General features: G+C 41.7%; 1 protein-coding gene across 8 annotated transcripts in view; it reads right to left on the minus strand.

The window, feature by feature from the left end:
• MAP4K4 (mitogen-activated protein kinase kinase kinase kinase 4) overlaps positions 1 to 16,089 on the minus strand; it is a 251,706-nt gene extending 235,617 nt beyond the window's left edge. The window contains exons 1-2 of one of the 8 annotated variants that reach the window (XM_038398598.2): positions 15,223 to 16,089; positions 14,702 to 14,767 (exon numbers count right to left, since the gene is read on the minus strand). In XM_038398598.2, coding sequence (XP_038254526.1) covers positions 14,702 to 14,767; positions 15,223 to 15,279 — 123 coding nt within the window. In that variant the 5' untranslated portion in view covers positions 15,280 to 16,089. Of the gene's footprint in view, positions 1 to 12,993; positions 14,670 to 14,701; positions 14,768 to 15,222 lie in introns of those variants that run through there. The other 7 variants (XM_038398590.2, XM_038398608.2, XM_038398627.2 and 4 more) reach the window with 7 other exon arrangements.
• Between the last annotated feature and the right edge of the window lie 8,678 nt (positions 16,090 to 24,767).

A 24,767-nucleotide genomic window follows, 5' to 3' on the forward strand; every position in this document is an offset into this window, starting at 1 on the left:
ATGCAAGTCGCAAGTAAATTTAGCGTGCTCTCTCCAACATCCTTCATAGCAGCCCAGAGTCACTCATAGAAGAAACTTAAGGAATTCAGCACACTGAAGTACATATATCAAGCCCACCTCTAAAGAAACCCATGACTGAACAGCCATTCACACAGAATCATCTTTCACTTACACAGAAAGAATGGTCTCTGAAGGTCAGATTATAAACAAGGCTCTACAGGAAGAAGTTTGTACTGTTGCTGGCTACACAGTGCTTAGTCTGTAGAAGAAGAAAAAACAAACAAACAATCTTCTTTGGCTGACAAGCTATAAAAAGCTTTGACTAGATAAAATATTTACCAAAACCAGTCTAGTAATTTCCACTATTAGCTGCTAACATAATACCTTTGGTAACTGGAATACAGTTAATAGAACCTGAATAAAAAGTTATTTGAAGGAAATTTACAGCCATTTCTTCAGCTAACCTTGATCAAATGGCAAGTTTTAGTATGGTTCTATGAGGAAAATGGCTTTCTGGGGGGCTCCGTGATTCTTGCATCTCTGATTCCAGCTCAAATGTGCTCAATTTACAGGTAAAAAGATATTTGTTTTTTTCCCCTAATTGCCAGCCCTGCCAGCTTAACCCGAGTTTTGTTGTTGTTTTGAGGGGTTTTGGTTTTTGTTCTTAAACCATTTGTTGTGCTAATCACAAGTTATAAAGGCTCTGAGGGCCAAATCATGCCTTCATCATTAACATCTGTACAACTCAATGGCTTCAAAAGGTTTGCACAGGTGTAATACATTTGAATTTAGTGAACACTTTTGATGACGACAAACAAAGAGGAATAGAATCCAGCTCATACGCTCTCAGCTGTGTTGACTCTGCAGACTTAACAGGAGAAAAAAAGAGTAGTAACTATCATTTTAGTCACTAAGGCTAATAGACAAGACTCAGATCTGTCGCCTCCAGTTCCATTCTGAGAGAGATGGTGCCATTTTTTCAGTTTTCTGACTAGAACTGCACTTTAAGTATCTGTGCAGTTACAAACTTTCATTTAATTTGTCTTCTTACCCAAGTGAAACAGTAGGACTATAACCCACTTAATTGTGCTAATGCACAACTGCATTCTCCAAGTCACGGAGCTTCCAACACAGGTGCTTCTAACACAATTCCACACAATGTGTCCAAATGAATACACCTTTCCCTACCGGAACAAAGTAACAAACACTGCTGAGAGTATTTGCAGACTTCTGCTTCCTTCCCTCCTCCCTTCTGCAATTCAAAAAAAAAAAAAAAAAAAAATTTAAAAAGCCACAGATGGGAACCATAAGATGCTACTCCCTGCATAAGTTTCCCCTTCTAGGTATAAAATAAGTATTTTGAGGAACACAACAACAGAGGAGGCACTTTAAGACAACAACCAGAACACCTTCCTTGGAGCAAAGAGGAACAGGCACCTTGATCTGTAACTGAAATTCCTGTGGCCTAGGAAGAGTCAGTGCGCTACTCTGGCTTGCACAAGAGCTGCCATTACATTCCATTAGATAGAAGGCACCTCCACAACTTAACTTTAACCAGAAAGAAGTTTTGTCATCAATAACTAACATACTATTGTTTTTATTATGAAAACAGGGCACTGTTGCATTACCTCACAGGAAATCTAAGCAAAGGTAGCTTTGCTAACAGACACCGATTTACTGACTTTTTGCCTTAAGCCACTAGATTTGAAAACCATTGAGTCAGTGACCTAAAACAATTATCTCATTCACAAGAGCTCTTTGAACCTAAATACAAATCCAATTAGGTCAATATTAAAGGTTTTATTCCCTACCATAGAATATTCAGAAAAAGAAGACATTCTTTCCATCCCCTTTTTTAACATTCAAGTAATTTAGCAACCCCAATTTATTTTAAATGACCGGAAATATTTTCCTCCATATTCACTTATGCTAGAGTTTAACCCATAGAATGCACACAGAATGCTTAAGAAGATGTATGTACATTTCAGTCTCAGCAGTCTCCAAAGATTAAAAATATTGTTACTCTTTTTGGGGGGTGGGAGGAAGGCTATGTTCCTTTTCCATCACTTGTATTAAATAAGGTTTTCATTAATTTGTTATTCAAAGCATTCAAGGGATCTGTAATAGCTACTGTACAGCTTCCCCCCTTCATCTATTAATAGACTGCCATTCTTTCCTCCCCCACAAGACTACACCAGAAACACATGGGAAGGTGGCAATTTAAACAAGAATAATGGAAACATGCCAGCTTTGCTTGGTGAAATTTAAAGAACCTACACACTGCATTCGTGCAAATGCACACAAACATTTATTTGAATTTCTATGTGCATATGATACATAAAATATGACACGCATTTTTTTAAATAGCATTGCTTAAATAAAGCAAGGATTTTTACAGTAGAGTCTTCCCTATAGCTCTTGACACAATCCTTTGTGTCTACACCTTTTGATATAGGACCATTAACTGAATCCCCTATAATATCTAGGTAAAAATTGGTAAATTAAGCAAATAGCAGCAACTAAAAAAAAAAAAATCCAGAAATACTTGCATTTTTGGTTTAACATACATGATTAATTTAACGCGTTCTTAAACTGTTGTTTTTTAAAAACCACCAATATCTCACACAAAATTCCCTTGAAATCATCATCCTTAAGCAATACTGGCCTGAAGTGCACAGATATACCAAATTTTAGAAGTCTCAATAAACTATTAATCCATGGTAAGTAAGGGGCAAGGGAAACTTTCTATCTAAAAAACAGTTTCGTCAACTACTGCGAGGAAAAAGAGTGAAATACAGTTGCATCTGGGCAGTTAGATTCAGCACTGGATTTAGACCAGTGGTGGGCAACCGGCAGCCCGTGAGCTGCACACCGCCATCAGGGTAATCTACTGGCAGGTCGCCAGTTTGTTTACATTTGCAGGTCCCAGTGGCCACAGTTGGATGTTCCTGGCCAATGGGAGCTGCAGTAAGCAGCGCAGTTTTCCTTTGGGCTAAAGGAAAGTGCACACTAACATAGCTGACAATCAAAAGCCAGGTTTTTGTTTGTTTTTTGTTTTGTTTTGTTTGGGGGGTAGGGGAGGGAAGGGTACCAGGCAAGCAGAGAAACTTATCTTTGAGGAGATAAAGAGATTTGATGTCAGGTATTTATTCTCAACCCATCTATTTTGGTCATGTTGAGTTTAGGTATATTCCTATAGCTCTGTTCTAAAAACAGTAAATAAATAAGTATGGCCTCTGTACAAGCACAATTTCTCAAGAAGAAAGATTCAAAAAGCTTATTGTCATGGTCATAAGGGTAGAGGTAAACAACATGCCAGTTTTTAAACCAAGAGCTCATCTCAGCCAGATTCCTGAGAAGTTCTACAAAAATAAAACCATCTATTTTAAATACCAAGTCTTAATATAGGTATGACAACTAAGTAGTGAAGAGATGATACTGGCTAAAGAAAAGCAAATTAACTCCTGGGCAAATGCATACAAAATAGGTCACCTTTATAGGACACTTGGATCAGGGGACCTTCCATTTCACCGACAGGTATTCTATTTGCAAGTACAGACTTCCTCACTTTTAAATTATGAAGAGGTGTGTTCATTCCTAGTACATCTTCTACTCCTTGATAAAGAACATAATGAAGGCAGGAGAAAGGAATTAAGAGCATGGTTTCATGTCTTTCTAAGTGTACTTTCAAAAGTGTAATGTGAATCCAGTTAAGAAAAAGAAAAAGTTGAAAAATAATGAGTGAGCATGTCTGTGTGCAGTGCTCACTCTACACCATTTTCAGTACAGCAGCCCACTGCAAAGAAATTAATGATACACAGCACTATCCATTTTCTGGAGAAGCACTTAAAAAAAAAAGCAATTAAGGCTTCCACTCTGTAGATACCCCCCCCTTTTTTAAATTCATTCAGACACTACTGCATCAGCTCTCTACAGGGGTACTTCACAATCTTACAGCAGTATACATCACTGATGTTACAGTTACGAGTCTGTCAGCATTTCCATTATGCAAAAAACACCCCAATTTTCAGGGCATTCAGCCACAAGTATTCCTTACTGACGCCTTGATGGGATGATGCAGAGCTGACAAAAGAGAGGGAAGAGGACGACAATTGTACAGAGGCACAGAGTTTAAGGGAGCCCCCAAAACATTTGTAACTTGGGTGAAAGGGGAAAAAATTCATAGGAAGGAGTTGTAGACCAAGCTGGATGAGCAAGCATCTTAGAGAGGTGATTATGAAGAAGCAGAAAGCATACAGGGAGTGGAAGATGGGAGGGATCAGCAAGGAAAGCTACCTAATTGAGGTCAGAAGATGTAGGGATAAAGTGAGAGAGGCTAAAAGTCGAGTAGAGTTGGACCTTGCAAAGGGAATTAAAACCAATAGTAAAAGGTTCTATAGCCATATAAATAAGAAGAAAACTAAGAAGGAAGAAGTGGGGCCGCTTAACACAGGATGGAGCGGAGGTTAAAGATAATCTAGGCATGGCCCAATATCCAAACAAATACTTTGCCTCAGTCTTTAATAAGGTTAAAGAGGATCTTAGGGATAATGGTAGCATGACAAATGGGAAGGAGGAATAGAGGTAGATATTACCATATCAGAGGTAGAAGCGAAACTGAAACAGCTTAATGGGACTAAATCGGGGGGCCCAGATAATCTTCCTCCAAGAATATTAAAGGAATTGGCACCTGAAATTGCAAGCCCATTAGCAAGAATTTTTAATGAATCTGTAAACTCAGGAATAGTACCGAATGATTGGAGAATTGCTAATATAGTTCCTATTTTTAAGAAAGGAAAAAAAAGTGATCCGGGTAACTACAGGCCAGTTAGTTTGACATCTGTAGTATGCAAGGTCCTGGAAAAAATTTTGAAGGAGAAATTAGTTAAGGACATTGAAGTCAATGGTAAATGGGACAAAATACAACATGGTTTTACAAAAGGTAGATCGTGCCAAACCAACCTAATCTCCTTTTTTGAAAAAGTAACAGATTTTTTAGATAAAGGAAATGCAGTGGATCTAATTTACCTAGATTTCAGTAAGGCATTTGATACCGTGCCACATGGGGAATTATTAGTTAAATTGGAGAAGATGGGGATCAATATGAACATCAAAAGGTGGATAAGGAATTGGTTAAAGGGGAGACTGCAACGGGTCCTACTGAAAGGCGAACTGTCAGGTTGGAGGGAGGTTACCAGTGGAGTTCCTCAGGGATCGGTTTTGGGACCAATCTTATTTAATCTTTTTATTACTGACCTTGGCACAAAAAGTGGGAGTGTGCTAATAAAGTTTGCAGATGATACAAAGCTGGGAGGTATTGCCAATTTGGAGAAGGATCGGGATATTATACAGGAGGATCTGGATGACCTTGTAAACTGGAGTAATAGTAATAAGATGAAATTTAATAGTGAGAAGTGTAAGGTTATGCATTTAGGGATTAATAACAAGAATTTTAGTTATAAGTTGGGGACGCATCAATTAGAAGTAACGGAAGAGGAGAAGGACCTTGCAGTATTGGTTGATCATAGGATGACTATGAGCTGCCAATGTGATATGGCTGTGAAAAAAGCTAATGCGGTTTTGGGATGCATCAGGAGAGGCATTTCCAGTAGGTATAAGGAGGTTTTAGTACCGTTATACAAGGCACTGGTGAGACCTCACCTAGAATACTGTGTGCAGTTCTGGTCTCCCATGTTTAAAAAGGATGAATTCAAACTGGAGCAGGTACAGAGAAGGGCTACTAGGATGATCCGAGGAATGGAAAACTTGTCTTATGAAAGGAGACTTAAGGAGCTTGGCTTGTTTAGCCTAACTAAAAGAAGGTTGAGGGGAGATATGATTGCTCTCTATAAATATATCAGAGGGATAAATATAGGAGAGGGAGAGGAATTATTTAAGCTCAGCACCAATGTGGACACAAGAACAAATGGGTATAAACTGGCCACCAGGAAGTTTAGAATTGAAATCAGACGAAGGTTTTTAACCATCAGAGGAGTGAAGTTTTGGAATAACCTTCCAAGGGAAGCAGTGGGGGCAAAAGATCTATCTGGTTTTAAGATTCTACTCGATAAGTTTATGGAGGAGATGGTATGATGGGATAATGGGATTTTGGTAAGTAATTGATCTTTAAATATTCAGGGTAAATAGGCCAAATTCCCTGAGATGGGATATTAGATGGATGGGATCTGATTTACTATAGAAAATTCTTTCCTGGGTATCTGGCTGGTGAATCTTGCCCATATGCTCAGGGTTTAGCTGATTGCCATATTTGGGGTCGGGAAGGAATTTTCCTCCAGGGCAGATTGGAGAGGCCCTGGACGTTTTTCGCCTTCCTCTGTAGCATGGGGCATGGTTGACTGGAGGGAGGCTTCTCTGCTCCTTGAAGTTTTGAACCATGATTTAAGGACTTCAATTGCTCAGACATGGGTGAGGTTTTTCATAGGAGTGGGTGGGTGAGATTCTGTGGCCTGCGCTGTGCAGGAGGTCGGACTAGATGATCAGAATGGTCCCTTCTGACCTTAGTATCTATGAATCTATGAATCTATGAAATGGGAGGGGGTGTGGCTACAGTAAACATGGTGTACCAGAGCCCCAAATTTCTCTCGAGAGGCCTGAACTGATGTTCTTGGCGGGCAGTGTATAAATTTGTTACACTTTCAGTCAATTTTTATGTTCCAAGAATGCAGAAAAAATACACTTTGGGATACTTTTTTTTCTGGCCCTGAACAGCTTTTTAAAAGCTTATGTATTTTGCAGATCTTCAGGTCAGAGTAAGGTACTCTACTAACACTTCTTAACTGGCTAAAGTGCCTGGGACATTTTTTTTTTTTTTTTAAGCAGCTAGTTGGAGCCCATAATTTAAGGATTAATGAAAGTTAAGACAAAAAATCTTTTGAACTCATGATTTTAGTCTGGATTTAAATAAAATTTTAAACCACTGGTGTTCTAGACGTTTGTACTCCCCCAAATATTGAGAAGGAGAAAGTGAAACATACTCTAAAAGTTCGACTTTTAATGCCCAAATCAAAATGCAAAAAAATCCCAAAGTGCACCAATTATGATTTGGCAGCTTTGGACTGTAGCCTTGGCACACCCAAGATGTTAGTGAAACACGGGGTTGTTACAACAGGATTCTTTAAACTGATGGCATTCTTTTCCACATCCAAGAGGAGATACGTCCCTCTGTCTCACCTCTGCTGCCGCGCTGAAGTAGCTGAGCACACAATTAGATCCAACAGCTCCATGTTGTGGATTGGTACAAGGAGTTAAAAGATATTAGCCAATAATTTCCAATCCAAATTTAGACACCAAGATAAAAGTGATCTGATTTTTAGAAGTGCTGAGCACCTCAAATTCCTGCAAAGCTAATGGGAGCTGTTAGTGCAGTTTTAAAAAAAAAAAAAAAAAAAAAAAAAGTCAGGCCGGTCACCTTCAGTGGGCGGGAAAGGAGGAAAGACTTATGACATCAAGGTATCAGTTTATACTCACTTCACATTCAGAGAGTTGACTTGCAACATTAAAAGCAATTAACGATGAACATTCAGATTCTGCAGAAGCCAATGCCACTTCGCAAGGAAAAATTCCTACTCGCTGCATGACAGTTGATTTGTCAGGCCTGATTTTGTTTGCCCCTTGCTAGAGAGGCATCATCAACTTAAAAACAACAGGCTGTTCATTGAGCAGCATTGCGTGTATAGTGTTCTGTGTCACAGTTTCCCAATTTGAGGAGGTCTTTCCCACAGCAACAAAGGAAAGAAAAATATTTGTAGAAAATATTAAGAAATAATGATAAAACCTCACGGTTTGTAGAAGGGCTCCTGTGTAGTATCTAAAACCACTTAATTCTTTTTTTGAGCAGATTACATTTGAAGTTGATGGTGTCCCTTTTAAAACCAGGGTAACTGTTTTTTGAACTAGGGGGAATGCCATGCTCTAAGTGACAATATTTAATCAAAAATAATAATAAATAATCATCATCTTAAGTAGAGTTCGGAGTTCCCTCCCAATCTACCTCCCATTGAATTCAATAGAACTCTTTCCATTGACTCCAATGGGAATTGGATTGGGACCAAAACTAATGCTCTTAGGTAATGGTCTACTGGGATTTCAACCCATCTCCTGCAAGTGAATGATATCATACTCTTGGATGTCAACATCCTTCAGAGTAAAGAGGAAGTGAGAAACGATCGTGTAAGAGATGGAGTTTAGAGGCAGAAATGTAAAGAAGAAAACCCCTAATTACTTTCTAGGATGGCGGATCTTAAGAAAAGAGGCCTGAAGAAAAAGAAATGTCTGCACTACAGTCACTGCAACTGTGCCGCTGTAGTGTCATAGCATAGACATTTCCTACATCAACGGTTTAGTTACTCCATCTCTGGAGTTACTGCCGATGTAATTACTCCATCTCTCCAAGAGGTGGCACAGTAGCTAGATCAAAGGAAGAATTCTTCTGGTGATGTAGCTGCATCTACACTAGGGGTTTGGTCAACCTAACTACAGTGCTCAGGACACAAAACTTGTCAAAGCTCTAAGCGACATAGCTAGGTTAATCTAATTTTTAAGTGGAGACCAAGCCAGAGTTGAGCAGCTGGAATGGATATTCAAACTACAAACTTCACTTACAAAACTTCATGGAGGGGGGAGGGGGAATACTGAGAGAAGAGTCAAAAGAGAGAAGAGAGAAAAGTCAACCACACTTTGAGTTCAAGATTTACACTAAACCAACAAAAGCAAGATAATATAAAGGGCTGGTCACCTCTTCTAATGCAGGATAACAAGAGGGGGCCAGGAGAAGGACATCTACATGAGGACCCCCTTCTGGAGATCCCGTTACATTATCCCATCGGGAAGCAGGACTTTCCTCACCATAGCTGCAGATGGCAGCCTACTGTCCTGAAGTATCCCTTCTTTGCACTGATGGCACTCATCTGCTCCCTGGCAGCTGTCCTCCCTATGGAGAAGGCTCCACAAAGAATACAGCCGTAGTCTGTATTATTGTGTCGTTGTAAACTCCATGGGGAGGCTGGCAAGGGGACACCTACCTGCATAGTCCTCTCCCCCCGACCTCCTCCCACTCAGGCCCCCAGACTTGTGGAGGGACTTCTCTGACCCCTGTGAAAAGGGAGAACAATGCTGTGAAGAAGAGTGTGCACCCCTTCTACAGGAGAGAGAAAAATCACTGCACAAAGGATCTCCTCCCTATACAAGTCTGAGGGCACAATCTCCCCAGAGTTAAGAAAACAAGCACAACAGAGCGAGTTGCGTGCTGAAGAGAGGTCTCCCAGCAACAGCTGCTTACATAATAAAAATAGATATACTACAATAAACAAGCAAAATGGACAGAGAAAAGAAAAAAAAAAAAAAAAGGCTTAATCAAACTTCTCCTGACCTCAGTCAGAATCTTTCCACTGACTTCTAAGGGGATTTAGACCAAGCTATTAACACTGTATTTCATTCCTTCCATTACAGTAGCGCCTACAGACCTCACACAGGATCAGGGTCCCATTGTGCTTGACGCTGTACAAACTACGGTAAGAGACAGTCCCTGCCCTAAGTGCTTGCCATTTTACGTAAGACAAGATACAAAAAAGCAGGTTTGACAGACAGACGGAATGGGGGAGGGAGGAGGAGAGTAACATGTGGTTACCCACTATTAGCAGGTTGCATTTTTTTAATAAAAATAAATATCAGTAATCCCCACTGGCCACCTGCCTCGCCTTTGTATATTTAATTAAAATAAATTTGGGGAGTGAAGGATGATCAACAATGAACTTTCTTTTGAAAATGAACTGAGAATACGTTTACCTCTAGGAACAAGAACACCCGTTTTCTGCATCAAAACTACAGTTTTGGCTTCCCTGCTTCCACCCGAGAAAACCACCACTACACAATTGAATTCCCCAGAAAGTAAGAGCTAAAAGGAGGGCAGCTCATCTTTAAATAAGCTGGTCTGGGCCAGTTAAAACCAAGTGACCTCACTGATATTGAATACAGTTTGTCTTTATAGCGATAAGACTGGAATTGTATTCATGTTTAATGTCGTCAGAATTCACAATGTAGTCTGTTTACTAGGGGGAGAACAAAAAAAAAAAAAAAATAGCTATTAGGAATACCAAGCACAGAAAAAATGAAGCCACCTTTTAAAATAAAACTGTATTAAGATCAAATGGAGTACCCTTAATGAAAGGAAAATCTCGCTCTCATTTTTAAACTTATTTTCAAATCACCATTTAAATGATCGTATCTTACATCATGTCCTTTTAGGAGCCAGAAGTTGGACAATACGAATCATTTACGTGCAGTTTTGGAAGGCTGTGACAGAAATCAACAAAAGAAGCCTTCACTATGAATTAACTCTCACAAGACTCTTCGAAAGCAACACTAGCATGAGTTAAGGGTAATTAGAAGTTTCATCCCTAATTTTGAGCTTCCTGGTACTTTCCTGTGTATGCCTCAAACCTACCATGGACACTTTTCCCCCCAAATAGGAGGTCTCAAAAATAGTACGTGTGAAGAAGAGAAGCAATACCACATGAACAAAAGCTTTAAAATGTTGATATCTTAGTTATATTTTTTTAAAAGTACAAGAGAAAAATCACTATATGGTCCAATACATTAATCTCAACTTAAAGTTAGTTTACAGAATATGCATCTAAAATTTATTTAAGAAGATCTGAAATCAATACATTTCTTAAAGGATTATTGAATATCTATAATTTACATAGTTCCTTTTTTGTACATTTTACCAAATCAAGAAAAAAAATTTGTTACAAGATTTAAATATTATCTCAAATGAAACGTGGTGAACATTTTCATTTTGGGTGAACAAAGTTACCCTATAATGTAAGGTTTACTATTGTGGTGTGGAAAAAAATGTTAACTACAGAAGTGCAAAACTGCTCCTGCGATATTTGCAAATGATCCCAAAAATTCTAAAGACATGTTGCCCAATCAATGACTATAAATTCCTATTACACTTAAGTGCTCTGATAAAGTTTGACTGAGTCAAGGACCCGAGGCCACTCTATATGAAGGCTTCATTGTTCCAAAAGATAGCCCAAAACCAACCATGATAACACCATTTTCCTGATAAATTCCATGCCATTCAGATAATTCCCCGTGAGTGTACTATAATAGTTAAATAGGGGGTATAACCTGGGTAACGAATTCAACAACTCTAAAAACTACTTTTTTCTATTGTTTGTTTACAAAAGGAATTAAAGGCTATGCAATATAAACAAGGCAAAACATAGGGTAAATTTTTTCAACAATCTATCAAACCATTGAAACTCCTTTTCCTGCAAGAAGGAAACACATGCTTGTGGGCAAGTCTGTACATGCCATTTAGCTCAAGATCAGTTGATATCAACCTGTTGAAGAGAAACTCTTCTCTCAAAATTATAACAACTCTTGGCTCTCTAAAATTTTTTATTCTTTTTAAACAAGAGGCCTAACAGTTATCTACATCCAGTGATTCAGAAGTTAACTTCACGCACTGTATCTCACAAACTTTAACCCTTTTCTTCCTAAACAAGAACAAATATGACTCAGAACAGCTTAATTCAGGGATTTGTTATTATTCTTTTCCTCCTTCTAAAATAATCTACAGAGGAACAAACAAGCTGGATTTAAGTAATTTGCTGAGGGACTATTAGCTACAATTTTTTAGACTCTGGGGAAAATACCAATACATTAACTATCCACCCTCTACTGAGCATACAATAACCAAAGAATTTCCAAAAAGAAAAGGTTTCAGAGTAGCAGCCGTGTTAGTCTGTATTCGCAAAAAGAAAAGGAGTACTTGTGGCACCTTAGAGACTAAAATTTATTTGAGCATAAGCTTTCGTGAGCTACAGCTCACTTCATCGGATCCATTTCCATCTCATTCAGTCACACACAGCCCAGGGAACGTCATGCACATTTTTTCCCCCAATTCACCATTGCATCACATGCTTTTCTTAAAGTGCAAAGCAAGTCTCCCCAGAGAAATGTGGAGGCATAAGCAAAGCTATGGAGGAAAGAAGAAAAAAGGGGAAGCTACTGATTTCAATGGGAACAGCTGGGTGCTCAGCATTCCTTAAAATCATGCCACTTAGACCCCAATCCCACAATGAGGTCCATGCTGGCAGGCCCTTGTGATTACACAAAGATCCACCGAAATCCATGTGGCTCCATGTGGGTGAAGGCTCTGACCACATGCTCCTCATTGCAGGACTAGAGCTTTATTTAGGCACCTACATAGTGATTTAGGAGCCTAATTTTAGGTGCCTTTTTTTTTTTTTTAATGCAGGGAAATATTTTCAAAGAGCTCTGCTGGGGTTGGGAAGGGAAGAGACTGTAACATTGACTATATTCAACAGGTGAATGAAGATGCCCAAAAAGACAAACGACCATCAGTATAAACATTGATGTACGGAAGCCAGACAAAGAGACAACAAAATGCAGTGCCGTGAGGTAGTCTCTGTAGTGACAGTAAACAAGACAACCGTATTCCTATAGTCTGGGTGGCATCTCAGTGATACCAACAGACAAACAAAGAAATAAACTAAACTAGCCATGTTTGAAAACTTCTAACCATTGTTTGTAAAATAGAAACATAATTTTCTGGCATCTAGGCATATGTTACAAACATTGCAGTTAAAGTAAAAATAATAAAAATACTTGATCAACACATCACAAGGATGGGGCTGAGGGAAACGGGCACACATGGTTCTGATAATCACTTATTTCCCCAAGAAGTCAAATCTGTTTGTTAAAAAAAAAAAAATCAAATTCTCATCTTTGGACGATACTGTATTTTCCCCCCAAAAAACAAGAGTAGAGATGGAGGAAAATTAAACACTGCTTTACGGCCCAATGTTGCAGTCACAACCAAAACTCAGCTGGGCAAGAAACTCAGAATCAAGCCCATGGTTATAAAAAAACCTTACGACATGCTCATGTTTTGGGCAAGTGTGGAGTGGTTACACTAGTACATACGAGTACACCACTTACCCAAGCACTAAGCTGATGTCAGAGGAGTTTCTTTCTATAACAAAGCAGCATTAAATACCTTCTGAACTGCAGTACCCAACCAGCTTTTCTCAAAATATTTACTGGGGGAAGGGAGAAATATTTTATCACTTTCTAATACAGAAAAAAAAAATATTAATACCACGTATGTTGAAACCAGACCTCAGATAGACAAACGACTGTTAGCTTGTGGGTTATCAGTCAGAGTAAAGTGATTGCCATTTAAACCTAGCATGATTTTCTAATGCCATGTTTCAAACTGGTAACCATATTTGTTCAGCTTAGTTTCCAAATAGATTGCTCTAAGTACTTAACCAAAATGAAATTTACATCTCCTATTGTCAGACAGTTAATGCTACAAGGAATGCACTAATTAATTCAAAAGTATTATCAGGTAAATCAGCTAACAATGTACCAACTGCAATAATTAATAGGGGAGTTTAAACTCATACACACACCCTTTTTCTTTTAAAGAGGGCTCAGGTGATGCAAATTTTGTAGGCACAAAGATTACAGAAAAGGAATTATTAAATGGGTTAGCCTGAGGGAGGTGTCAAAGGTCAACCTCTAATCAATCTTCCTATCTTACTCAGGCCTGTTGAGCCATATGGTTTTCTACCTTTTGCAAATAGAAACAGTGAAATTATTTCATTTCTACTTTTAAAATTTAACTTGTATAGGAGGAGACACATACCATCTCTCCATCATTGAGGCTAAAGTTCACCCTCTTAAAACAAACCTAAATGTTTGGAGAAGACATACCAAAATGGTTTATTTAGAGACATGTAATGGAGGTTTGATAGTAGCAAGTTCTCTTAATAAAAGAAAACCATGTTCTGTTATTTCTAATTACTCCCCCCCTCCCCTTACATCTGTATGTAAATAATTATTGACTTCTTCAATCCTTAACCCATTTATTAAACTGTATGGTATTAATCATACTGGTAACTGCTACTGAGATTGCATGATTTTGCAAGGAGATTTGCTTGTTCCAGTTACTGAATGCTGTATAAAGTAAACTGTTTTCACACCCACATGGGCACTCTCTTATTTCTCACTATCCTCCTTCAGGTTTTGGTTTGTTTTTTGTTTTTTAAAAATCATACACTTATTCTAGGCATTCTGATTTTACCATCTTCAGACAAATAATCTGTCCAGCTATGGTTGCCCATCACCCACGCCCTGTACACTGTGCATAACAGAGTAGTATATGATGCAGCACCACTTAACCTAGACTTTGCATCTTAAGCATTTTGAAAGGTTTTCAGCAAAGAAAATTGGTCACAATTTTAAGCAAGGTCAATGCTTTGTTTAAAGTAAACACAAAAGCAATACCTGCCATTAAAACGTATTTGATTTTTCAATGGGCACACACCTGTATTTATATGGACCCCCCATAACCACAGTACCTTGGAGTGATCTTTTGTTTTGTTCTTTATTTTCTAAAATCAGGAAGACCTTAGACCCTATCAGGAGAGGTAACTCTGAGAAAGTAATTTATGCCCCTTTTCTAAACATCAGCAGGGTCATCTGGAAAGGTAGAAACCAGTTGGTCACCAACAAGAAGAATTTTTTTTTGTCGTTAACTTTTGTATGCAGAATAGGGTGGCCTGCCATCAGATGTGCGGTAAACAAAGCAGGGAAGTAGGGGTTGTTCCAAAAGATAAAGGAGAGAAATTCTGACACAAACCTTATAGACTTGCCCATATGTGCCATTACCAACTACTTCCACCAGCTCAAAAATCCCAGCTGGGTCCTACAAAGAAAAAAAAGAGGGGCAGGGGGAGAGAAGTAGGGTTACATTTTGGAAAGCTCTCGCTAATGGCAGAGAGTCTTGTAAAAAGGGGTCTGGAGCTAGAGAGGATGTTGGCCGTGCAGCTGTTGCGCCCTGTTTTCCCATGCACATGCCAATACATGCAAACAAAGGAAAGCAGCCCAGGGCTGAACTCTCCCCCCACCACCTCAGCCACCCCCCAAGTAGCTCCCACTCCGGGGGAGGGAGCAGCCAGACTGGCCAACAAAGTGCCCCTCCTGGGCGGCAGCTGCCCCCAAAGCCGACCGCAAACCCAGCGGCTGCTTCGCACCCCCCCGAGCCCAGCCCAGCCCAGCCCGGCGCTCTCTGGGCTCGCAGTAACAAAAGCCCTCCCAGGAGCCCGGCGAGGGGAGCGCTGCCCCCTTTGTGTGCGGTGGGGGGGCACCCCGCGCACTCACCCGCAGGGAGGAAAGGTCGATGTCCACCAGACTTTTTGCAGGAGAATCGTTCGCCATCTTCCCGTCTTTCTTTTTCTTTTTCTTTTTTTTTTTTGGGTGGGGGTGCGGGGGGGGGGGGAGTTAATAATCAAAACGCGTGAATTGCACGAGCCGCTCTACCTCCCGCTTCAGCCGGGGTGCACCTCAGCTGCATGGGGCGGCCGGCGGCTGCTGCGGGCGCGGGTTTGTTGCCCGGCGAGGCGTGGGGCTGGGTGGGTTCTTCCTCCCCAGCCGCTCTGCGGCGGGTGCTGCGAGTCGGTGTCGGAAGCGGATTTACACCATGCTGAGGTGGCCGCTCCCCGCCGGGCTCTCCCCTGCACGCCCGGGCACGGGCATGACACCCCGCCCCCCCCCCCGGCGCGAGCCCAACTCCAGCCGCCCCGCTCCGGCGCGGCCACCCCGCGCGCTAACAATGAGAGAGCCGCTGCCCGCCTCTTCCTCCTCTCCGGGGGGCTGCTGGGCTCCTGCCCCCGGGGCACAAGGCACGGGCGGGGGGGGCTCCCGACCTGCCGCGCTGCTGAGCGGAGTTGAGGGAGTGAGACAAAGATAACCCAGGGAGGAGGAGAAAAGGGATACAAAATAGACTGTGGGCAGAGAGAAAACAGCTCCCCCTTTCCTTCTCCGGCAGGAAAAACCAGCGGAAACACACAACACCCCAAAGCACTTCTGGGAAAAAAAAGAAAAAAAAAAAAAAAATCCTCGCTCCTCTCCCAGCCGCCGTGCGTGTGTCTCAGCGCCTGGCTCAATATATTCAACAGGGGTGTGGCGGGGAACAATAGATAACTAACTCCGGCCTCCCTCAGCGCTGCTCAACTCCCTGCCCTGCCTTAGTGCCCGGGCGATGGCTGGAGACCCACGCGTTACACCCAGCCCTAGTAACCAGACGCGCTCCGTGCGCGGGTTAGGCACACAGCTAGATATGGAAACAGCCCAGCATAGTCTAGGGCAAATCCCAAAGGCTAGGGGAAGAAGAAGACAAGCAGAGGAATACACAGTTAAAGGTGAAAGGGCTCACAATATTCTCCAGCACTAAGGGACGACTCAGGGTCAATAAGGGTATTTGCACTTTGGACATGCAAAACACTGGCTAAGTGAGAAGCATTATTATCTGTTATAAATGATACCTTTTCATCAGCCTAACCCAACATGCCTCAGCATAGTGGAAGGATCACAGAAATTAACCCCTTGAGTGGCCACCGGCAGCACTGATTCAGGGACCACAAAGGTTGGCTGGGTTGCTCAGACTGTAGGTGTAGAGTTATGCTACTTTCATTAAGGGGCAAAAGGGCATCTAGGAAACATGATCTATTAACACCCTTACTTGTACATTTCTAGGTTTTTATTGTTCCCTGTGAAAAAAGGAATTATTCAAAATCACCATTGTTACACCACCTGGTTCCAGTTGACTATCAGTGGAGGGTAGAGTGGTATTGCAATGGATCTGATAAAAACAAAAAAGCATTCAATCTGCATTAATCTACCCTGAGACCCTCATGCTATGTAGAGGTGATGCCCTTCCGAACGCTGACCCACCGCCAAACCATCCTGCAACCCAATGACTTTAACAGAAGTAGAAGGCAAACAATAGCTTCCAGAATCAGGCCCTCAAAGCCCGTAAAGGTGCTTTTAGTAAATCCATTACTGACACATCCATAACTCTGTCATAGGCCCCATTCCCACAAAGACATACTGATGGGCATACATTTGTTCACATGCATCGTCTCATTGACTTCATTTGAACTCCTTACGTAAATTACACACATGCACAAATCTTTGCAGGATTGGGCTCTTAATGAAGTTCTTTGCCATATCAAAACAGAAAAGTTAACGTCACTATATACAATAATAAAAAATGCTACCTAGCTACAAGGAAGTTGAGTTACACTTGTTGTCAGCACCTGTCTCTTTTGCCTTTAAAACTTTTATATTGTGTAAACATAGTTTCAAGTATTTGATTTAAGTTTATGGTAAATTTAAGATTTCCTACACAGAAATATTTAAAAAACAAAACAAAATGAACCTGTTGAGGAGTAAGAGTTTAAAAATTATCTTCACAGTTTAATATTTCTGTTTTACCTAAAGCATAGTGAGAGAAACAGCAAACTTAGGCCTGGATCATACAACTACATCTGCATGGACAGAACCCCAGGTCCTTGCAAAGACCCATTGACTTCAGTGGGACTTCAGTGAAGGGATCACACTGCATTAATACAATTACAGGATCAGGGCCTGACATTTTGTAAAATTTACAAGTATATTTTTTACCCAGACATATTGATAAGAGATTTCTTAATTTACACCATTGTGAGTGCTTCGTCCTTTTATACCCCAATGCTTACACAGATTTACAGGTTCTACAGAGCTGGCACAGATTCTAGTGCTTAAAGTTGAGGGTTTGTCTGCAGCCGAAGTCTTCATCAGGATAGGATCTAAGTCCTTAGGGAAAGGGCCTGAGTGTTCTTTTCTGTTTAGAAAGCATCTAACACATCGGAAAATAAAATAAAGTTACTAAGGAGTTTGCACATTAACCCTAAACATACCATTTCACCATGTTAGGCCAGTTAGACTTTGTCACTGTAGCACATGCATGGATTCTTGAAGATTACATTTGATACCGGAGGGGGGCGGGGGAGAGAGTTACGTGTTTGACCACTCTATTCAGTGCTAGGATATTAGTAAAACAAGGCAAAAGTGAAAATAAGACTCTGTGTCTCCAGCATTTTACAAAAGTCCGTGTTTTGTCTGAGTTTTTTTAAAGCCCCACAAGTCCCAGAAGACCACCCAGAAAGAGCCCAGCATGAAGCATCCCTCTCATTCATACCTACTAGTTTACTAGCCAGCTCTTCTTCTCACACAAAGGGGTACTTGAAAGGAGAGGTAGGAGTGTTGCTTGCCTGAGGAAGCAGGGTCTCCCTCTGCTGCCAAACCCCATATCTGCAAACCTCTCTGACCCCCACCAAAACTGTGTGCTGGCCACAGCAGGTTTTTCATACGGAAAATCTAATCCTGCAGGTGAAAATAAAAGGCCAAATCCTACACTTTTAGAATAAAAAGCATTGGGAAGTGGACTGGCAACTCAGGAAACTCCTCAAGGTTCGTCGGAATGCTTCCCTCAGATATATGGGAATTCCTGGATGAGACAAGAGGCATAGCCTCCAGGCACAGTAGATCCTGGTGGTTTGCAGGGAAAGAAAAGCTTCAGCTCACTGGAGAGTCATCTCTTGGGCAGCGATTGCTAACCTTGATCTTCTAATGACTCATGGAGTCCAAATGTCACAGATTGGAGAGTTTCTGTAGGTGCAGAGGGGAGACAGGAGAACGTTGCAGATTCAGTGTCCTTTCTGTGTCCTCCAGACCTAGGTCCACCAGCTTCTGCTCCCCTCTGACCACATTAGCAGGTGGGAAACATATACCTCCATGAGTAAATGTCACTGTCAAATTGTTTAGGCCCAATATTTATGGTTTATGGATGAGAGGTTGTTGTTGTTGGGTTTTTTAAAAGACAGATATGAATAGAAATGTTTTAATGAATTACTCTTTACATTTAATTAAAACCATTTTTTTAAGTCAAAATTTCCCCTGCAGTGATGGAAACCCAAACACAATAGCATTGTGCTGGGGAATTAGAACCAGAGAGTGAAATTGAATATACACAGAATATGAAATTGACCAGGCTGGTTCCAAGGTCCAAGGAGATTTAAATAAAAAAGGTAACAAAAATCAGAAAAGCATGAAGAGTGCTTTCGATTTTAAAAGAACAACTGAGGATGTTATTAGTAAAAAGGTAAGCACCTTTAAAAAAAATACCCAAGGCCAGAACCTCAGGTACCTTGCAGCCACTTTACACTTTGTTGGTGATGAAATTTGACCTTAACCATGGTTTGAACAGCCCAGAAAGGACCATCCCCAGTGCATGGATGATTCTGCAGTGGTGAAAGCCAGGCAGTATAGTTGTGGTCCTGTCGGTCCCAGGATATTAGAGAGACAAGGTGGGTGAGATCATCTCTTTTACTGTGGCTCAGAAGCTTGTCTCTTTCACCAACATAAGTTGGTCCAACAAAAGATATTACCTCATCCACTTTGTCTCTCTAATGGCAGAGTATGACATATATCCTCCTGCTACTGGCAGAGCAGAGAAGGGTGACGCAATTGCAGAAAAGGAGGCATAGGTAGGACACATCATTGCTACACCATGTTGATCCTCGGCTGCATTTTTGGACCCCTGTGTTTATTAAAGGTCAGCATAAATTAGAGACGTCTAAGAGCTTTTCAAACACACTGAAATGGGAAAGGTGTGAAAACAGTGTAAATGGTAACTTGCTTTCTGTGTGTTTTGGCCATACTCAAAGATTTGGCACAAGACTTTTACAATTACCAGGCTTTTTTGACACTGTGGTATCACTGTGTTAGAATATAAAGTAAATGCCACTAATAAGGTTTACATATAGACTGACCTGCTCTTTTAAATAATAAAGAAACAAATTTCTCACTTTCTCCCATCCTAAACTGCTTTGGGCCTGATCTCATTCCTAATGAATTAAATGCTATTTCCTTCATTCAGAGCAGGATTGGGCCCTCTCAATGGATCAGGTCCTCTGGTCTGGCCAAGCTACTCTCAGCATAAGACCCAGAGAGAGGCAAAGATGACCTTAAGCTACTTATGCTGCCTCTGAATTCTTGAACCGATCTTTGTTCCAGACCCCATGAGCAAGTTACAGCAGCCAGAGGGCTAATGTAAGCTGGCTGCCCACAACCAGATGCCAAAAGCTTAGGTTGCTAAAAAGTTCACACAAATATCCCACCTCTCCCCCCAACCCTTTTGAGATGCTGCCTGCCCCTTCTCTGTCCTCCTGGTTGACCAAAATGCCAGACTCCTGCCTACTAGTAGCAGGTGTTGATTGCATCAATTCTAAGCTAATGGTGAGGAAAATCTCAGTGTAGACAAGGGCCTGGTGTACAGTACACAGTTTTGTTGACAAAAGTCAGGTTTCATGGACAAAACAGTGGAGGTGTGCACACTACAATGCTCCTTTTGCCAACAAAACGCTCCTCCTTTGCCAACAAAATAAAATCACGTTGACAAGAGGCATGAGCTTTTTGCTGCAAAGTTATATCAACAGTGTCAGTGTAGACACTATGCTTGGTTATGTTACTGTTGTGACATTGCACTCCATATGTTTTATAGAAATGTGCTTATGAGTGTGAATATGATGTAACTGGAATATGCTTTATGCAAAGGGTTTCTAGTAAGGTATCATTACAAAGCTTATAATTTACCACGTGTGTTTGTCCTATTTATTTGCATGTATTATTTCTATGTCTGGAGTTAGGAGAATAAGACTTGTATTACTGGTGTAAACATATTAAGTGGAAGCCATTAAGGGTGCTCCAGAAACAATTAGTTGTAAATGGCCTTAGTTACTTGAAAGCCTTCCTGGGTATGTGTGGGCCAGCCCATGAGGAATGGAGACTAGAGGTCTTACAGTGACATGTGACCATGTCTCCTGATAATGAAATCATCTTAAATCTGGTACTTTTCCATTTAGAAGGAGGGGTATGGACCTAGACAGACAAAAGATTCCTGCCGTGTGCCAAAGCTATAAAAGGGGGTGGAGCAGGAAAAAGGGGCTGCTAGTCATGAGAAAACCCCTGCTTACCACCCGAGATGTCTTCTGGAATTAACAAGGACAGTACCAGGGGAAAAGATTGGGCCCAGATTAGGAAGGAGTCTAGTCTGTGAAAGAAGCTTATTGGAACATCTCTGAGAGTGAGATATTACTTGTAATCACAGGTTTCAGAGTAGCAGCCGTGTTAGTCTGTATTCGCAAAAAGAAAAGGAGTACTTGTGGCACCTTAGAGACTAACAAATTTATTAGAGCATAAGCTTTCGTGAGCTACAGCTCACTTCATCGGATCCGATGAAGTGAGCTGTAGCTCACGAAAGCTTATGCTCTAATAAATTTGTTAGTCTCTAAGGTGCCACAAGTACTCCTTTTCTTTTTACTTGTAATCAGTTTCTTAATGTATTAGTCTTAGACTTGTGTATTTTTGCTTTATTTTGCTTGGTGACATAATTTGTTCGGTCTGTGATTACTTGAAACCACTTAAATCCTACTTTTTATACTTAATAAAATCACTTTTGTTTATTAATAAACCCAGAGTAAGTTATTTATACCTGGGGGGAGCAAACAGCTGTGCATATCTCTCTAGCAGTGTTATAGAGGGCAGACAATTTATGAATTTACCCTGTATAAGCTTTAAACAGAGTAAAATGGATTTATTTGGGATTCAGGCCCCCAGAAAGGCTGAACACTAGGCACTGGGAAAGTCCCTGTTAACTGAGAAGCCCCTGGGCTGAGTGAATCTCAGTTTCAGTGAACTGCAGAGAGGCATGACCAACCTCTGGGTCTGTGCTGGAGCTGACTGAAGTGTCTAACTCAGCAAGACAAGAGTGGAGGGGCGCCTGTTTTGGCAGGAGGGTTGTTCTCAGTGATATCCCAGCTGATTGAGTGACAGGCTCGAGGGGAGTCTCTGTGATCGAATCCATCACAATTGTAAGTGGCCTCCAGGAAGTGTCCCACAATGCCCATCCTGACCACTCTGGTCAGCAGTTCGAACTCCACTGGCCTGCACCCAGTCACACAGGCATCCACCACTTCCCCTTTAAAGGCCCAGGAACTTTTTAAATTCCACTTTTTGTTTGCTCGGTGTGGACAGCTCACATCACATCTTCCCAACTGACCATGGTGGCTCCACACAGCAAACGCTGTCCCTCTTGGAGAACACCAGAGTTGTTGGATCTGCTTGCACAGTGGGGAGAGGAGGCTGGGCAGTCCCAGCTGCACTCCAGCTGTAGGAACTTCGATACCTATTGTCAGATTTCTTATAGCTTGTTGGATAAAGTCTATAAATGGAATAGGCAGCCGTGCCATGTGAAGATAAATGAGCTGAGGCAGGTTTACCAGAAGGGAGGCAAACCATTGCTCTTATGCTGCACTGAAGACCTGCTGCTACCATAAGGACCTAGTTGCCATCCTTGGCCGCAACCCTACCTCCACTGTCAAGAGCCCCATGGATACTTTGGTGACCTAGCTGGACCTAGCCCTGAGGAAAAAGTCTTGGACGAGATGATTTAGTTGGAGAATGATGTGGAGAACACGGCAAGGTTGTCCGGTGGCACAGCAAGTCAGGAACTCTTCTCCACTCTGGAAGGGTCTAGCTGAGTCCTTCTCCAGCACTCATGATGCAGGAGAGGAGGGCCCTCGTAAGTGATCTTTTTGAGTTGATGCTGCTCAGTTATATGGGGTAGAGCTGTCCCTTTGCTCTGTATATTCTAGAAGGGAGTAAAGGGATAGAAATATACAAGACTAGTTGTGTTTGAGTGTGTTCCACATTCCCCTGTGTAGCTTAGCAGTGTGGTGGAACAGGGTGTTAATGCACACCGAGATTTCACGTGAATCCTCCCGAGAGATCTCTAGGAAACTTTCCTGGAGGTACTTGCCAGTCCTCTACTGAAGGTTCCTTGGCAGAGCTGCTTTGTTCCTTCCCCCCCATAGGAAACTTTCTCATGCCATTTGGCAATCACTTGTGCAGGGACCAAAGCGGCACACAGGCGAGCAGCATAGGACAGGTCTGAAGCCGCATGCATGCAGTAGATGCACCCTTGTATCCTTGCTTACCCTCAGGAGTGAGATATCGGCTTCAATGAACCCCTCTTTGGAAAATTATGGCAAAATGTATAATATTGTCCCTAGTTGCCTGCACTGATCCCTTTAAAAAACCATCTAGACCCTTTGCCCCATCATAAATGCCCAACCCCCACCCAGCTCAAACTCAAACTCACCATGTTTAGAGTGGTTGCTGAGATGTGTGCTTGCCAAGGGACAGTGAGAAAGTGGTTGCTATGTTAAATGAGGTACATTTTACAGTAATGATTCAATGCTGTGCATGAACTAACAATCATGCTTCTGTGTATTGTTTCTTGTGCTTCTGCTGATGTGGCCTTCAGAGAAACCAGCTGTAGCTCACGAAAGCTTATGCTCTAATAAATTTGTTAGTCTCTAAGGTGCCACAAGTACTGCTTTTCTTTTCACCTACACACAGGCAGAGCGCCTCTGCCAGATAAGGAAGCAACCAAAAGTGTAGCAAGGAGGTCATTTTCCAAGAGGTGCTGCAATTCTCAGAGGCTGAAAAAAGAAAACGCAGGGAGTGGAGAGATACCATGAAGGAAAAATTTAAAATAGAAAAGCAGGACAGAAAGGTAAATGAGTAGTGCATTGTAAAGGGCCAGGAGCAGATGATTAAAGTGATGGAGGAGCAAACACAGATGTTGAATCCCTAATCATGCTCCAGGCAGAACACATGCGTGCATAGAGAAGTACCCCTTTCTATCGATGTACTCCATTGCAAGATGGTATGGGACCAACATTGGAATATGTGTGCCATCTATTGACCTGCTGCAGTTAGGGAATTCCATTGCCACAAAGCCATCCACTATTACACACACATTGCCAAGAGTCACAGTCTTTCATAGCAGGATGTGATTAATGGCCTTGCACATTTGCATTAACGCAGCCCGAACAATTGACTTCCCGACTCCAAACTGATTCGTGACCAACCAGTAGCAGTCTGGAGTGACCAGTTTCCACACAGCGATCACCATATGCTTCTCCACTGAGAAGGTTGCTCTCATTTTGGTGTCCTTCTGCTGCAATCCTGGGGCAAGCTCTGCACACAATTTCCGCATCCAAAATTTCTGCAGCCACGGCTCGTCATCCTAGCCCTGCATAATGATGCAATCCCACCACTCAGTGTCTGTTCCCAAACCCAAAAGTGGTGGTCCATCATGTGTAGCTGCTCCGTGAATGCCAAAAATAATCTGGTGTTGTTTCTTTTCACCACACACCACAGGTCAGGCAACTCTGATTCCTGTTCAGACTGGGAGCTTATGATATGCTGCATGACCATCCGTGATGTGTTCATAACAGTGACCACAACAGTAGAGAGCAGTCTATTCAGACAGAGATGGCAGGTGCACAGTAAACAGAGGCGTTGAAAAATGCTGCAAAACACAGTTGGAAGCCCATGGAATGCTGGGATGGAAAGAACTGCATCAAGGGACGTTGAGCCCCTACCCATGATGTGTTGTGATCCATTCCGCCTTCCCACAACTCTGAGCTGCAGAAAGCAGCGAGCAACACAGTGGGATAACAATCCACGGTGCACTGCTCTTACAGTCGATGCTAGAGCACCAAGTGTGGATGTGCTCTGCCTACAGAAGGAGCGTAGCATGAACATGCAAAAGCGATGTAATTATACTGGTTTTTGATTATCGGCTTAACTTATCTCAACAAAACTCTGTAGTGTAAACAAGGCCAAGGCCTCTGTGTTCATTGTGAAAGCACAGTACTGTTCCATATGAAATTCACTTTCCGTTTTAAGCCTGATTTCAGTACGCACACCGCTTTCTCAAAACAAATCCTCGCCACGTGAGGACACCCCACCGC

This window comes from Dermochelys coriacea, chromosome 1, assembly GCF_009764565.3.
Source record: "Dermochelys coriacea isolate rDerCor1 chromosome 1, rDerCor1.pri.v4, whole genome shotgun sequence".
In the NCBI taxonomy this organism is placed as follows: domain Eukaryota; kingdom Metazoa; phylum Chordata; order Testudines; family Dermochelyidae; genus Dermochelys; species Dermochelys coriacea.